Source organism: Salvelinus fontinalis, chromosome 1 (assembly GCF_029448725.1).
Source record: "Salvelinus fontinalis isolate EN_2023a chromosome 1, ASM2944872v1, whole genome shotgun sequence".
Taxonomy (NCBI): domain Eukaryota; kingdom Metazoa; phylum Chordata; class Actinopteri; order Salmoniformes; family Salmonidae; genus Salvelinus; species Salvelinus fontinalis.
This window is the reverse complement of record NC_074665.1, coordinates 63,037,742-63,054,734: the sequence shown is the minus strand read 5'-3', so window position 1 is coordinate 63,054,734 and position 16,993 is coordinate 63,037,742. Positions and strand designations below refer to the sequence as shown.

General features: G+C 43.1%; 1 protein-coding gene across 1 annotated transcript in view; it reads right to left on the bottom strand.

Moving 5' to 3' along the window:
- Positions 1-6,019, bottom strand: part of LOC129859539 (PDZ domain-containing protein 7-like) — a 54,201-nt gene extending 48,182 nt beyond the window's left edge. The window contains exons 1-3 of the mRNA XM_055929420.1: positions 5,688-6,019; positions 5,331-5,468; positions 2,289-2,463 (exon numbers count right to left, since the gene is read on the bottom strand). Of these exons, the coding sequence (XP_055785395.1) occupies positions 2,289-2,463; positions 5,331-5,468; positions 5,688-5,988 (614 nt within the window). The 5' untranslated portion in view covers positions 5,989-6,019. The remainder of the gene's footprint in view (positions 1-2,288; positions 2,464-5,330; positions 5,469-5,687) is intronic.
- Between the last annotated feature and the right edge of the window lie 10,974 nt (positions 6,020-16,993).

The window sequence follows — 16,993 nt, the reverse complement described above, 5'->3', positions numbered from 1 at the left end:
TGCCAGGGCAACAACCTCTCCCTCAACCTGATCAAGACAAAGGAGATGATTTTTCACTGCAGGAAAAACAGGACCAAGCATGCCCCCATTCTCATCGACGGGGCAGCAATGGAGCAGGTTGAGAGCCTCAAGTTCCTTGGTGTCCACATCACCAACAAAACTAACATGGTCCAAGCACACCAATACAGTCGTAAACAGGGCACGACAAAACCTATTCCCCCTCAGGAGACTGAAAAGATTTGGCATGGGTCCTCAGATCCTCAAAAGGTTCTACAGCTGCACCATCGAGAACATCCTGACTGGTTGCATCACTGCCATATATGGCAACTGCTTGGCCTCCGACCGCAAGGCATTACAGAGGGTAGTACGTACGGCCCAGTACATCACTGGGGCAAAGCTTCCTGCCGTCCAGAACCTCTATACCAGGCGGTGTCCAGCCACCCTAGTCATAGACTGTTCTCTCTGTTACCGCACTGCAAGCGGTACCTGAGCACCAAGTGTAGGTCCAAGAGGCTTCTGAACAGTTTCTACCCCCAAGCCATAAGACTCCTGAACATCTAATCAAATGGCTACCCAGACTATTTGCATTGCCCCCCCCCCCCCCATCCTCAAATCAGATTTAATTTTACATACTACACCTCCCTCCTCAGCTACTAACACTCACACACATGCGCACACACACACACAACAGCAGCCCCATTCCCCAGTGAGTTCTGGCCTTCCTATCAATTAGTCAAATAGCCATAGTCATAGAGTAAATCCATCTAGTCGTGCACCATGAAACCAAGATCCCTCAGCAGCAAGATAACCTAGTGGTGACGCATCATACTGATGTAACCATAGGGATATAATACTAGCTGTTCTACATTGAGTTCTATTGATGAGACACTATGAAAAACGTAATACTTATAAAGAATTCACAAACCATAAGCCTAATGGGATCAATTTAAAAAGGATCGTGATGCATTTAACACACTGTTGATGCATACGATACACTCTGTATCACAAAACTGGATACATATTATATGGAACCAGGTGACACTAACTATGTAACAGTGGAGGCTGCTGAGGGGAGGACGGCTCATAATAATGGCTAGAACAGAGCGAATAGAATGGAATCAAACAAATCGAAACTATGTGTTTGATGTATCTGCTACAATTTCACTAATTCCGCTCCAGGCATTACAACGAGCCCGTTCTCCCCAATTAAGGTACCTCCAACCTCCTGTGCTCTGTATAGTGTTGTTGTTGTACTGATCATATGCATCAGGTAGTCTCCTGCCTGAAATCTGGACTCAGAGGTAGACGTAACATAGTACATGAAAGTCTGGGACACTCAAATTAGTATGACATGTAACATTTAGTATGGTACATGTATGCATTTAAATGTCCATCATCCATTTCGTGTGATATGTTATGAATTCCAATTTTGTGGCTAACTTTAGCTAGGTTAGGGGTTAAGGTTAGGGCTAAGGTTAAGGTTAGGGTTTGGGGAAGGGTTAGCTAACATGCTAAGTAGTTGCAACGTAGCTAAAAGGTTGTAAGTGGTTGCAAAGTTGCTAATTCGCTAAAATGCTAAAGTTGTCCATAATGAGATTGAACACTCAACCCTTGGGATGCTAGACATTCGTGTTTACCCCAACCAACCACCCTCTTTTAGTTTTTCCTAAAGTAACTTTCTGTCTTATGTAACCATACCTAACATAACATATCATACTAATTTGGATTTTCATTTACAATGTTACGTCTAGTCTAAGATACCAGCCTGTCTCATTACCCATACTTCGCTCACTCTACTCCAGTGCTTCAGGTGGCTTGAACTAATCAGGTTGCACTTGAACTTGAATGCTGATTAACAACTACACTCATTTACACACGTGTCCCTGTCTCAACTAACCATTACATTAGGAACTGTCTAATTACATCACATAACAGTACAGCGCAGTACATGGCGTGACATAATATAACAGTTTAGTACACTCTTAGAAAAAAGGGTTCCAGAAGGGGTCTTCAGCTGTCCCAATAAGACAACCCTTTTTGGTTCCAGGTAGAACCCTTTTTGGTTCCAGGTAGAACTCTTTTTGATTCCATGTAGAACCCTCTGTGGAAAGGGTTCTACCTGGAACCCAAAAGGGTTCTACCTGGAACCAAAGAGGTTCTACCTGGAATCAGAAATGGTTCTTCAAAGGGTTCTGCTATGGGGACAGTTGAAGAACATTTTTAGGTTCTAGATATCGTATTTTTTTCTAAGACTGTACAGTACAGTACACTACACTAGGCCCTCTCACCATGTAGTCTTCTCCTTGGAGTAGCGTATACCAGGGACTTTCCCCACACGTCTCACCACCATCCTCAGCCTGTTGTTCCCCGTCAGGACCTTCACAGCACTGCTCATAGTGATGCTTTCCAGGCTGATACCATTCACCTCCACCAGCTTGTCCCCTACACAGAGACCTGCCTGCTCTGGAGGGGTGAGACGAAGGGATTTAAGCACAGACTGACTGACGCATACAGTACATACACATGTATACACACGCACACATACAGTTGAAGTCGGAAGTTTACATACACTTAGGTTGGAGTCATTTAAACTTGTTTTTCAACCACTCCACAAATTTCTTAAAACTTCTCTAGGATAGGGGGCAGAGTTTTCACATTTGGAAAAAAAGCGTGACCAATTTCAACTTCCTTCTACTCATCCCCAGAATATAAGATATGCATATTATTAGTAGATTTGGATAGAAAACACTCTGAAGTTTCTAAAACTGTTTGAATCATATCTGTAAGTATAACAGAACCTATGTAGCAGGCAAAACCCAGAGGACTAACCATAATTTGTTTTTTGTTTTTTAAGTCACTGTCTGTTCAATGAGTTTTCATTGGGTTGAGTTCAATGAGTTTTCATTCTAATCACTCTGTTCTCAGTTCCTACTGCTTCCGCTGGATGTCACCAGTCTTAGGAAATAGGTTGAGGTTATTCATTTGTGCAATGAAGAAGAAGGCCATCAGGAAGTAGAGTAAAGTCATGTGTACTGTTTGAGAGTTGCGCAAGACTAAAGAAAGTAGCGTTAGTTTGTTTATCTCCTGTGTTGAAAACAGATAGACCCGTCTTCAATTTGATCGATTATTAACGTTTACAAATACCTTAAGTTGCATTACAAAAGTACTTTGAAATGTTTTGGCAAAGTTTAGAGGTAATTTTTGAGATATTTTGTAGTGACTTTGCGCAAATTGGAAGCTGTTTTTTTCTGGATCAACCGCGCCAAATAAATGGACAATTTGGATATATATGGACGGAATTAATCGAACAAAAGGACCATTTGTGATGTTTATGGGACATATTGGAGTGCCAACAAAAGAATCTCGTCAAAGGTAATGCATGTTTTATATTTTATATCTGCGTTTTGAGTAGCGCCGGCATGGTTGAAATATGCTACTCTCTCTTTGTTGACATTGTGCTATCATCAGATAATAGCATCTTATGCTTTCGCCGAAAAGCCTTTTTGAAATCTGACATGTTGGCTGGATTCACAACGAGTGTAGCTTTAATTTGGTATCTTACATGTGTGATTTAATGAAAGTTTGATTTTATATATTTTTTTTAAAATTTGGGGCTCTACATTTTCCCTGGCTATTGGCCAAGTGGGACGCTACCGTCCCGCTATCCCAGAGAGGTTTTAACAAACTATAGTTTTGGCAAGTCGGTTAGGACATCTACTTTGTGAATGACACAAGTAATTTTTCCAACAATTGTTTACAGACAGATTATTTCACTTATAATTCACTGTATCACAATTACATTGATGTCATGGCTTTAGAAGCTTCTGATATGATAATTGACATCATTTGAGTCAATTGGAGGTGTACCTGTGACCTACCTTCAAGGCCTACCTTCAAACTCAGTGCCTCTTTGCTTGACATCATGGGATGGGAAAATCAAAAGAAATGAGGCAAGATCTCCACAATTGTAGACCTCCACAAGTCTGGTTCATCCTTGTGAGCAATTTCCAAACGCCTGAAAGTACCACGTTCATCTTTACAAACAATAGTACACAGGTATAAACACCATGGGACCACGCAGCCGTCATATCGCTCAGGAAGGAGACGCGTTCTGTCTCCTAGCGAAGAACATACTTTGGTGCGAAAAGTGCAAATCAATTCCAGAACAACAGCAAAGGACCTTGTGAAGATGCTGGAGGAAACAGGTACAAAAGTAACTATATCCACAGTAAAACACCCTATATCGACATAACCTGAAAGGCCGCTCAGCAAGGAAGAAGCCACTGCTCCAAAACCGCCATAAAAAAGCCAGACTACGGTTTGTAACTGCACATGGGGACAAAGATCGTACTTTTTGGAGAAATGTCCTCTGGTCTGATGAAACAAAAATAGAACTGTTTGGCCATGATAGCCATCGTTATGTTCGGAGGAAAAAGGGGGAGGCTTGCAAGCCGACGAACACCATCCCAAACGTGAAGCACGGGGGTGGCAGCATCATGTTGTGTTTGTGCTTTGCTGAAGGAGGGACTGGTGCACTTCACAAAATAGATGACATCATGAGGTAGGAAAATTATGTGGATATATTGAAGCAACATCTCAATACATAATCAGGAAGTTAAAGCTTGGTCGCAAATGGGGCTTCCAAATGGACAATGACCCCAAGCATACTTCCAAAGTTGTGGCAAAATGGCTTAAGGACAACAAAGTCAAGGTATTGGAGTGGCCATCACAAAGCCTTGACCTCAATCCCATAGAACATTTGTGGGCAGAACTGAAAAAGCATGTGCGATTAAGGAGGCCTACAAACATGACACAGTTGCACCAGCTCTGTCAGGAGGAATGGGCCAAAATTCACCCAACTTATTGTGGGAAGCTTGTGGAAGGCTACCTGAAACGTTTGACCCAAATTAAACAATTTAAAGGCAATGTTACCGAATACTATTTGAGTGTATGTAAACTTCTGACCCACTGGGAATGTGATGAAAGAAATAAAAGCTGAAATAAATAATTCTCTCTTCTATTATTCTGACATTTCACATTCCTAAAATAAAGTGGTGCTCCTAACTGACCTAAGACAGGGAATTTTTACTAGGATTAAATGTCAGGAATTGTGAAAAACTGAGTTTAAATGTATTTGGCTAACGTGTATGTAAACTTCCGACTTCAACTGTAGGAACTCACACACACACAAACAAATTCATATGCACACACGCAAGCCCACAAACGCATACCCACACAAACACACTCGTAAAGGCCTGCATGCTCTGCAAGTCAAACAGGGGTCATTATGGGGTCAACACACACCACCCTCCCTCTGTTATAGGGCCTACCTGCAGAGCTGTCATCCTCTATCTTACTGACGAAGATGCTGAGTCCGTGTTCTGAACCACCTCTAACACTGAATCCCAGTCGGCCGTCTGCACTCTTATCTACTGTCACTGTGTGGAGGTCTTCACAGTCATCCCCACCTGTACACAAGAGGAAACAGGCACTCTGAGATCCAATGCAGTAGAAACACTGTATTGACAACAAGTTGGCTACAGCAGAAATATGGGAGTTGTAAAATGTATTATTGTCCTGAACTAATGAAGGATCTTTAGCTCAGCAGGCTTTAGTTTTGTGGACTTAAGAGTCCATACAACACTGTGTTACTGTGGGAGGGGGAGTAGACACAGTAAAATTATTACCATCGACAGGAGAGTTGATGAGGATGACTCTGCCCATGGGTGAGGACCTGCCTCCCCTGTGGCGGTGATGCTTCTTCTGCATGTAGCGGTTTGTCGAGTGGGACCCCCCAGCCTGGCCCCCATGGCCCCCATTGTGGGAGTGAGGGTGGCCTCTCCCATTGTGGGGGTGAGAGTGAGGGTGGTCTCCCCCATTGTGATTGTGGGGGTGAGGGTAGCCTCCACCATTGTGAGGGTGGGGGAGAGGATGTCCTCGCCCGTTGGTCATTTCCCTATGGTTGTGGTAGTCAGAGGAGTGAGCCATGGCGAGAGGCCTACTCCCCCTCCCACACTCATCCACACCAGGGACTCGCCTGGAGATGCAGAGGGGACGGGAGGAGAGGTAGAGGGTAGTGAGTTAGTGGGTGGTTTGGCTGGATCAATCAATCAAGAGTTAAACAGAGGGAACAAGTAAAAAAATCCATCCATTACTGCTTGTCAATAGTGAAGTCCAATACAGAAATGTCCAAAAGCCACATTAGGCTAGTAGAGACATAAAAAACAAAATTATAAAATTGAGTCCATTAGTTAAAGGAGATAAATAAGTTATGGCAACTAGTCAGGTTGCAATCAATCAATCAAGAGTTAAGTCCCCTCACTCCCAAAGTATTTCATCCAGGCACAGTTATGGGACTGAAATAGTCCAATATTTGTATCCATAAGTGCATCCTTGGGTTTGTTTGTAGACGTCAAAATGAGCTGTCTGTTAATGAACTTCGGGCACATCCATGGCAATCACCGTTCAAGATCAGTCACTTTTAATCCAGAAAGATGTCCTTCTTTTGCCATTCCAACTGGGTCGTCCACTTCCTCCGGTCCAGCGGCCGGGGCAAAGATGTCTGCCACAGTGGCCTTTGAGTCCATTCTCCTCGGCCATGCTGTCCCAGCACACCGCTCACCCATCTACGAAGCGAGACGTTGTCGGGCACCACTCTGTAAAAAAAACCTTCCATGATTTCCCACGGGACGTAGTCGGATATCAGCGGGCCCGAAAACATTCATGTTTTATTAAAAAGATAAAGGTGACATAGTGTGGAGTACGGTTTCATAATGCGAGGTATCTCAAACACTGCTCACCTTCTAAAAAGCTACTCACTTGAGACACACTTAACCTGTCACCAAGTATAGATTATTTGATTTATTCAAGTATACACAACTACTTTTGATTGTCATTATGAGTGGAGGTAGAATAAGTCCTGCACCTAAGTAGATACAATTTGTGTAGACAATTCCTTTGTAGCGTTCGCCCAATGGAGTTCATGCGCAGCGCACCACTTCAGCAGCTCCCCTTCAGCACCTTGGACAGTGCTCGAGCAACGGGTTACGTAAACAAACAAAGATTTAAAAAATTACAATTAAAGCTTTACTCTTGGCTAAATACCTGCCCCGCAAGAGGAGCCCCCTCTATAATAGTGCTGATGACATACCTTATATTGGCTTTGCTATTTCAGAAGTTTGTAAACAATTCAGTCCAATTTAGTCAAAAGTTATTTTAGTATAGGAATAACTTAAAAGGTGACTTCAGCATATAAAACATTAGCGCAATGACGAACGATATGAAGCCCATAAAGGGATTCGTATCAAGACCACTTTATAATTAGGCTCACGGATATTTATCATGGACCTAAAGAGGATCCTTAAGAGGTCAGAGAGATGCAACAGAGACACACAAAAGATACCAACAATTTTGGCTCGGTATCAAACTAGTTCTTTGGTAAATAAATAATAATAGCCTACCTAAACAGTTTGCTTAAGTTAAACACACACACACACACTCCCCATTAACACATGCATGCAAACTATTCAGCTAAGTTTAACAATAACATTACCTGTAACCATGTTGTGCTCTGTGACCTCACCTGTGACCAACACAGATAGACGTGCATGAGCCCGCCCCTCTCCCATACCATTGGACACCTGCGAATGGCTTAAGACACATTAGTGCCATCTCATTTGCTCTGGACAGTGACAATTGTCTTGGGTATTAATTAATCCTACACTGTAACACATAGCCAGGTGTCTATGCCCATGCTTATATTACAAGGCTTGCAAAGTAGCAAAGAATTTAAAAAATGATTGTGGTGCTTTTAGGCACTAAACACACAAGCTGTATGACTCACACAGTAACTAACTAACTATCTAGAATAACTTAGGCTACTAAGAAAAAACTCCCTGTGCTTTTAGATCTTAGAGAGACTTTAACAAACTGAAACTACTAAAGTCACATAATTGCTGTTCACCTGCTTCGTTAAAGGGGCAATCTGCAGTTGCTTCATACGTTTTGGGACTTACGAATTAATGATTCTTGAAGAATATAACTTATAAATTACTCATGAGCTCAGTTAAATTGTCGTACCCCATCAGAACCCAAAATATAAGTTATTTCACTCCAATGTTTGGAAACAAAGTTAATGTAAAAAAACACTATATAGCTTCTAAACATGGTTAAAACTAAAATGTTAATATCAAGGATGGCCAGTCTTTGCATCCATAACTCTGTCTATGAATTTGAGAGTGGTTACATTTCTTCAGCCCCATCCCTCAGCTTTTTACCAAAACAGGAGTGTGGAGTACGCTTTATTATTGTTTTAACTGCTGATTGACACTTTAAGGAGATAATTAATGAGATAACATACTTATTGTAATTGACTAGACTACATGGATACTGCTCCTGGGTGACAGAGGTAGAATATATTATTATCTTGTATTGGTGTTATACTGCCATCGTCTGTCTGAGTAATTCCATCTCATGACAGTAGTATATGATCCCTGATAATGAAGGAAATGTAGGCTAGTCGTCTATAAGTCACAAGGGGATGACAATCAGCATTCAGGGCTCGAACCACCCAGTTTATAATTAAGCAATAAGGCAATTAACCACGGCTAAGGGATGTTCTTAAGTACGACGCAACGCGTAGTGCCTGGATACAGCCCTTAGCCGTGGTATATTAGCCATATACCACAAACCCCCAAGGCGCCTTATTGCTATTATAAACTGTCAATTAGAGCAGTAAAAATAAATATTGTCATACCCGTGGTATACGGTCTGATATACCACAGCTGTCAGTCAATCAGCATTCAGGGCTTGAACCACCCAGTTTATCATGTATTTTATAAACTCAGTTAAGAATGAAAGCATCTTCTCTTAACTTGTTATAAAAACTGTCAATCAATCATATCTATTAGCACATGGTGCTGCTGCACCCACTCACCCCCCTACACCCCCCCCCCCACACACCCATCCACCCCCCCCCACACACACACACACCCACCCCCACACACCGACCCACCCCCCCCCCACACACACACACCCACCCACCCCCACACACACATTGTGATGCATAACCTATTTCTTATACTTCCCTCTCTCAAGACCTGTCTCAGTTCAAGCTGTTACCCAAAATGGTGGGCAAGGACCACTGGTGAGTCACAGGATCACTGTGGTGAGTCAGAGTTAGTTTCCACTGGGCTGTTCATGCATAGTTGGGCTGTGGTGGGGAAAGACTGTCTTCACCTTAAAGGGATAGTTCGGGATTTTGACAATGAGGCCCATTATCTACTTCCCCAGAGTCAAATGAACTCGTGGATACCCTTTTTATTTATCTGTGTGCAACTTTCTTTATACTGGGCAAAGATACATAAAAATGGAATCCACAAGTTCATCTGACGTCAAAATCCCAAACTATGCCTTAAAGTGGGACACAAACATTTGAAGGCTTGATGAAGGTCATATCATAGCACCAACTATGATAGACTGTTCAATGGAAAAACATTTAAATGATTTATGTCCCAAAAATGTATTTAATTATCCAGGTCAATCATATGACATCAATTCATTTGACATAATTTGAAAAGTTTGTTTTAAGTATTTGGCTTGGAAAATACAAGAAACCAATCATTATCCCCCTAGCAATGGAACAAATTACAAACTTGCTTTAGCGCAGTGATTCACAAACTTTTTATAGTCCCGTACCCCTTCAAAACATTCAACCTCCAGCTGCATACCCCTTCTAGCACCAGGGTCAGCGCACACTCAAATGTTGTTTTTTGGCATCATTGTAAGCCTGCCACACACACACACACACACACACACACACAATATACATTTATTAAACATCAGAATGAGTGTGAGTTTTTGTCACAATACGGCTCGTGGGAAGTGACAAAGATCTCGTATAGGACCAGGGCACAAATAATAATAATAATAATCATCAAAAATGTTGCTCTTTATTTAGCCATCTTACATACAGTTGAAGTCGGAAGTTTACATACTGTCACGCCCTGTGACTAGGGTGGGCATTCTAGTTTCTTTATTTCTATGTTTTCTATATCTTTGTTTTTGGCCGATTGTGGTTTCCAATCAGAGGCAGCTGTCTATCGTTGTCTCTGATTGGGAATCATACTTAGGCAGTCCTTTTTCCCTCTTTCATTTGTGGGTTCTTATTTTTGCATTGGTTCTTATTTTGCCCTGCAGAACGTCACGTTCGTAATTTGTTTTGCTGTTATCGGTGTTCATTAAACGTACCACGCTGCGCTTTGGTCCACTTCTTCCCATGACGATCGTGACACATACACGTTAGCCAAATACATTTAAACTCAGTTTTTCACAATTCCTGATATTTAATCCTAGTAAAAATGCTCTGTCTTAGGTAAATTAGGATCACCACTTTATTTTAAGAATGTGAAATGTCAGAATAATAGTAGAGAGAATTATTTATTTCAGCTTTTATTTCTTTCATCACATTCCCAGTGGGTCAGAAGTTTACATACACTCAAATAGTATTTGGTAACATTGCCATTAAATTGTTTAACTTGGGTCAAACGTTTCGGGTAGCCTTCCACAAGCTTCCCACAATAAGTTGGGTGAATTTTGGCCCATTCCTCCTGACAGAGCTGGTGCAACTGAGTCAGGTTTGTAATCCTCCTTGCTCACAAATTCTTGCACAAAAGCTTGCACAGAACGTACCGGACTGGGGAGGCACACTGGAGGCCTGGTGCGTGGAGCCGGCACAGGTGTCACCGGACTGGTGACACGCACTTAAGGGAGAGTGCGGGGAGCTGGCACAGGATGTACCGGACTGGGGAGGCGCACTGGTGGCCTGGTGCGTGGAGCTGGCACAGGACCTACTGGACTGGGGAGGCGCACTGGAGGCCTGGTGCATGGAGCCGGCACAGGTGGCACCGGACTGGTGACACGCACTTCAGGGTGAGTGCGTGGAGCCGGCACAGGTGGCACCGGACTGGTGACATACACTTCAGGAAGGGTGTGGAGAGCTGGCACAGGACTCACCAGACTGCTGACAGGCTCTTCAGGTCGGGTTCCGTGCAGAACACACTTACATAGCATTTCTCTCATCTCTCTCTCTCCCAACTTCTCCATCGTCTCCCTGACGGTCTCTGGCTCTTCCCACGGCTCAGCCGCCAGCTCCATGTGCCCCCCCAATCGTGGGGTTTCTTTGGCAGCAGACTGACGACACGCTCCTCATGGCGAGGAGTGCGAGGAACCGGCACAGGACATCCCGGACTGGGGAGGCGCACTGGAGATCTGGTGTGTGGAGCAGGCACAGATGGCACCGGACTGATGACCCGCTCTTCATTCCGCCTGCGCTGCAGCCTACTCCTTGCTAACTCTTCTCTCCGGTATCCTTCCTCACATTGTTCAATCGACTCCCAGGTGGACTCTGGCACTCTCCTCCGCTCGACCGGCCACCCCTCGTGCCCCCCCCCCCAAAAAAGATCTTGGGGTTTCTGTGGCCGTAGTCCCTGGCGTTGTCGCTGTCCCCCTATGCACCTTGGCGACTCCCGCCAAGGAAGGGTCTCGTGTCTTCCCATGATTTCTTCCCATGTCCAAAACACCTTCTCCTCCATGGCACGCTGCTTGGTCCTTTCGTGGTTGGATATTCTGTCACGATCGTCGTAATGAGCGGACCAAGGCGCAGCGTGATTGAAGTTCCACATCTTTATTTCGGTAAAACTTTAAACAAAAACAATAAACAAATAACGAAACGTGAAAGACGTGGTGCACATGCACAAACACAAAACAATATCCCACAAACACAGGTGGGAAAAATGACTACCTAAATATGATCCCCAATTAGAGGCAACGATTACCAGCTGCCTCTAATTGGGAACCATACAAAAAACAACATGGAAATATGAAGATAGAACACCCCCTAGTCCCGCCCTGGCCTACTACACCATAGAGAACCAAGGGCTCTCTATGGTCAGGGCGTGACAGCTTGTTGCAATTTTGATGAGGCTCTCTTGTTCAGATATCGGTAATTGGACTGGAGGCAGGGCATGAAAGGGATAACGAATCCAGTTGTTTGTCATCCGTTTCGGGAAAGTACCTGCGTAATTGTGCACCCAACTCACTCAGGTGCTTCGCTATATCACATTTGACATTGTCCGGAAGCTTGAGTGAATTTTCACACAAAAAAATCATACAATGATGGAAAGACCTGTGTGTTGTCCTTGTTAATGCAGAGTAGAGCTCCAACTTCTTAATCATAGCCTCAATTTTGTCCCACACATTGAATATAGTTGCGGAGAGTCCCTGTAATCCTAGATTCAGATCATTCAGGCGAGAAAAAACATCACCCAGATAGACCAGTCGTGTGAGAAACCCGTCATCATGCAAGCGGTCAGACAAGTGAAAGTTATGGTCAGTAAAGAAAACTTTAACCTCGTCTCTCAATTTAAAAAAACATGTCAATACTTTGCCCCTTAATAATCAGCGCACTTCTGTATGTTGTAAAAGCGTTACATGGTTGCTGCCCATATCATTGCACAGTGAAGAAAATACTCAAGAGTTCAGGGGCCTTGCTTAAACAAAGTTAACCATTTTCACTATAGTGTTCAACATGTATTTCAAGCTGTCAGACATTCACTTGGCAGCAAGAGCCTCTCCGTGGATGCTGCAGTGTACTTAAGTGGCGTCGGGAGCAACTGCTTGCACGCACGTTATCACTCCACTATGTCTCCCTGTCTTGGCTTTTGCGCCATCAGCACAGATACCCACACATCTTGACCACCAAAGTCCATTTGATATCATAAAGCTGTCCAGTACTTAAAAAAATATCCTCTCCTGTTGTCCTGGTTTCCAGTGGTTTGCAGAAGAGGATGTCTTCTTTAATTGACCCCACATAAACGTAACGGACATATACAGGAGCTGTGTCAGGCCGCCACGTCTGTTGACTCATCCAGCTGTAATGCATAGAATTCACTGGCTTGTATGCGGAACAGTAATTATTTCAAAACATCTCCTGCCATGTGACTGATGCGTTGTGAAACAGTGTTGTTTGATGAAGGCATTGTCTGTATACTTTTTGGTGCCTTTTCCCCCAGCATTGTCAAAAAAATCTAATCTAATTTTATATTTTCCAGCCATATCCACGGCAGCAGGAATAGTATGGGGCTTGCCTGTCCCAGCCACTCGGTAGCTCACCATATAAGACGCTTCTAGCCCCTTCTTATTAAAACTTCTTCTTAATAGGGGGCGCTATTTACACTTTGGGAAAAAATAGTGCCCAAATTAAACGGCCTCGTACTCTGTTCTAGATCATATGATATGCATATTATTATTACTATTGGATAGAAAACACTGAAGTTTCTAAAACTGTTTGAATTATATCTGTGAGTAAAACAGAACTCATTTGGCAGGCAAACTTCCAAACAGGAAGTGAAAATTCTGAAATGGGTCTCTGTGAAAGGCTTCGCCTATTCAATTGCCTTGTATTTATGGATATGTATGCACTTCATACGCCTTCCACTAGATGTCAACAGGCAGTAGAACGTTGAATGAGGTGTCTAGCCTGATGTGGGACCGAATGAGAGCTTTTGGAGTGACAGGTCACCCATATTGGCAGTATTTTGCTGCGCACCTGGGTGCACCATATCGTTGTCTGCAATGCCTTAGGTAGACACGAAGAAATGCTCCATCTGGGACGTTATTGGATACATACGAGAAAAACATGCTAAAGATGGATTCTCAACTGAGTTTGACCAGTTTATTCGACTTTTATTATCACTTTTTGAATTTTTCGTTCCATGCATCAAACTTGCTAATTCGACAGAAGAAATGGACATTCTAAAACAAAACAACGATTTATTGTGGAACAAAGATTCCTGGCACTGCATTCTGATGAAAGTTCATCAAAGGTGAGAGAATATTTATGATGTTATTTCGTATTTTTGCTGAATATGTTGACTCCAACATGGCGGAGAATGGCTGAGCGCTGTCTCAGATTATTGTATGCTGTGCTTTTTACTAAAGTTATTTTTTTAAATCTAACACAGCGGTTGCATTAAGAACCAGTGTATCTTTAATTATATGTCCAACATGTATTTTTCAGCAAAGTTTATGATGAGTTTTTCTGTTAGATTACGTGACTCTCTAAAATTTCTCTGGACAATTTGGAGCATATTGGCGCCATGTTCACAATGTAAAACCAGGATTTGTAGCTATAAATATGCACATTTTCGAACAAAACATAAATGTATTGTATAACATGATGTTATAAGACTGTCATCTGATGAAGTTGTTCAAAGGTTAGTGATTATTTTTATCTCTTTGTGGGTTTTGTGAAAGCTATCTTTGCGGTGAAAAAATGGCGTTGTGTTTTGGGCTATTGTGGTGAGCTAACATAAATATATGTTGTGTTTTCGCTGTAAAACATTTTAAAAATCGGACATGTTGGCTGGATTCACAAGATGTTTATCTTTAATTATGTGTACAACATGTATTTTTCATAAATGTTTTATGATGAGTATTTCTGTATTTCACGTTGCTCTCTGTAATTATCCCGGCTGTTTTGGAGCCATTTATGATCATGGCGCCAATGTAAAACCAGGATTTGTAGCTATAAATATGCACATTTTCGAACAAAACATAAATGTATTGTATAACATGATGTTATAAGACTGTCATCTGATGAAGTTGTTCAAAGGTTAGTGATTATTTTAATCTCTTTGTGGGTTTTGTGAAAGCTATCTTTGCGGTGAAAGAATGGCGTTGTGTTTTGGGCTATTGTGGTGAGCTAACATAAATATATGTTGTGTTTTCGCTGTAAAACATTTTAAAAATCGGACATGTTGGCTGGATTCACAAGATGTTTATCTTTAATTATGTGTACAACATGTATTTTTCATAAATGTTTTATGATGAGTATTTCTGTATTTCACGTTGCTCTCTGTAATTATCCCGGCTGTTTTGGAGCCATTTATGATCATGGCGCCAATGTAAAACCAGGATTTGTAGCTATAAATATGCACATTTTCGAACAAATCCTAAATGTATTGTATAAGATGATGTTATAAGACTGTCATCTGATAAAGTTGTTCAAAGGTTAGTGATTATTTTTATCTCTTTGTGGGTTTTGTGAAAGCTATCTTTGCGGTAAAAAAATGATCCCGGATCCCGGAGTGGTATCCGTTGCTTTATTACATGGCTTACTACTCGAAAGTCGTCTTAATTCTCGCTCAAAAAAACTCCAGTGGCTTATTTTTCAAATTGGCATATTTCGTTTAGAAATGTCTGCACAATAGTGGAGGTTTCATTGAGTTGTGAGGTAGTACTTTTGCACATATGACATACGGTGACTGAGGAAAGGCACTACTCCCAATATAAATAAACTCCAAATCAATGTAGTTCTCATCATATTTGCGCCTCTTCAATGGTCCAACGTCCCTGTCTATTGTTCAGTGCTTTCCCGGGTAAGGGGGCAGTAGCTCTTCGGCTGCATCAGGTTCACAACTGTCAGTGTCCATGCTAGCTGGGCTAACAACAAATTTAGAATTACTGATGCTATCATTGGATGTGCTCGTGGAAGCAGAACATTGTGTTTTCGACAGGTGCAGGTGTAGTACTATGGACTTACTTTTTGGCCTTACTTTTGGCCTTACTTTTTTGAACGATTTATCCATTTATCCAACGGAATGAGCAGCAGCTACGTTTGGCTACATACGGATCTTTAGTAGAATTCCCGCGAGAGAGTAATGGTTAATGTGATTGGATGTAAATTATTTGACTAGGCTACCTGTATTTGACATTGTGTTATTTCGCTGAACACTAGATGGTTTAATTTTATTTTTGGCAGTGAAACGAGGCTACTCAGGCGAGATAAAAATATATATCACATTTTTATTTGGAGTATCCCCGACGGCATTGCGCGTACCCCTGGGGATAGATCGGCTGGGACTGTGTACATCAACCGGTGCGGCACTATCAGAGGTCATCGTGTGTCACGATTCCTAATGAAGGTGGCTCCCCTTCCTGTTCGAGTGGCGCTCGGCGCTCGTCGTCACCGGCCTACTAGCTGCCACTGATCCTTTTTTCCCCTTTTCTGTTTATTGGTTTCACCTGTTTTGTGTTTGGTTAATTAGTTAGGCTATATTACCCAGCAGGCCCGCCTGCTATTTGTGCGGGATTGTTTGCGTAACTAGGGTACACGTTAGAGGTATACGTGTTTCGTGTTTTGTGGGTTTTGCTGGACTGTTTCAGTCCCCGGTTTTGGGGCATTTGTTTTGTGTGCGCCCTGTGTTTTGTGGGGTGGCTTATGTTCACCGTTAAGTGCATTAAATTAGCACTACCACTGAACTCTCTGCTTCCTGCACCTGACTTCGCACCCACTACACCCAGATCGTTACAGAATCCCGCACCTTCAAATGAAGTCAGCAGGAGCAGGAACAGCTGCCAACCCCCTTCCATCGATGGAGGAACGCGTCCTTCATCACACCACCGTCCTTCATCAGATAGGATCGGCGATGGATCAGATGATGGAGAGAATGGACCGATGGGAGAGGAGTGGTCTCCTCTCTTCACCTCCGGTTCCTCCGACGATTCCACCTTCTCCTCCCTCCGCATCCGTCTCGGGCACATTTCGTCTTGCGCTCCCTAGGGAGTATGATGGAGCGGCGGCTGGGTGCCAGGGGTTTTTGCTCCAACTCGAGCTGTACCTGGCTACCGTGAAACCAACTCCCTCGGATGAGGAGAGGGTGAGTGCCCTCGTCTCCTGCCTGACGGGTCGTGCTCTGGACTGTCTTATAGACCAGACTCCTTGAACACGAAGGCCGACGCGCTGTCCCGTCTCTATGACACGGAGGATCGGCCCACCGATCCTACTCCCATCCTTCCAGCCTCTACGCTGGTGGCACGAGTGGTATGGGAGGTGGACATCGAGCGGGCGTTACGGGTGGAACCTGCGCCTCCTCAGTGTCCGACTGGTCGCAAGTACGTGCCGCTTGGTGTTCGTGATCAACTGATTCGGTGG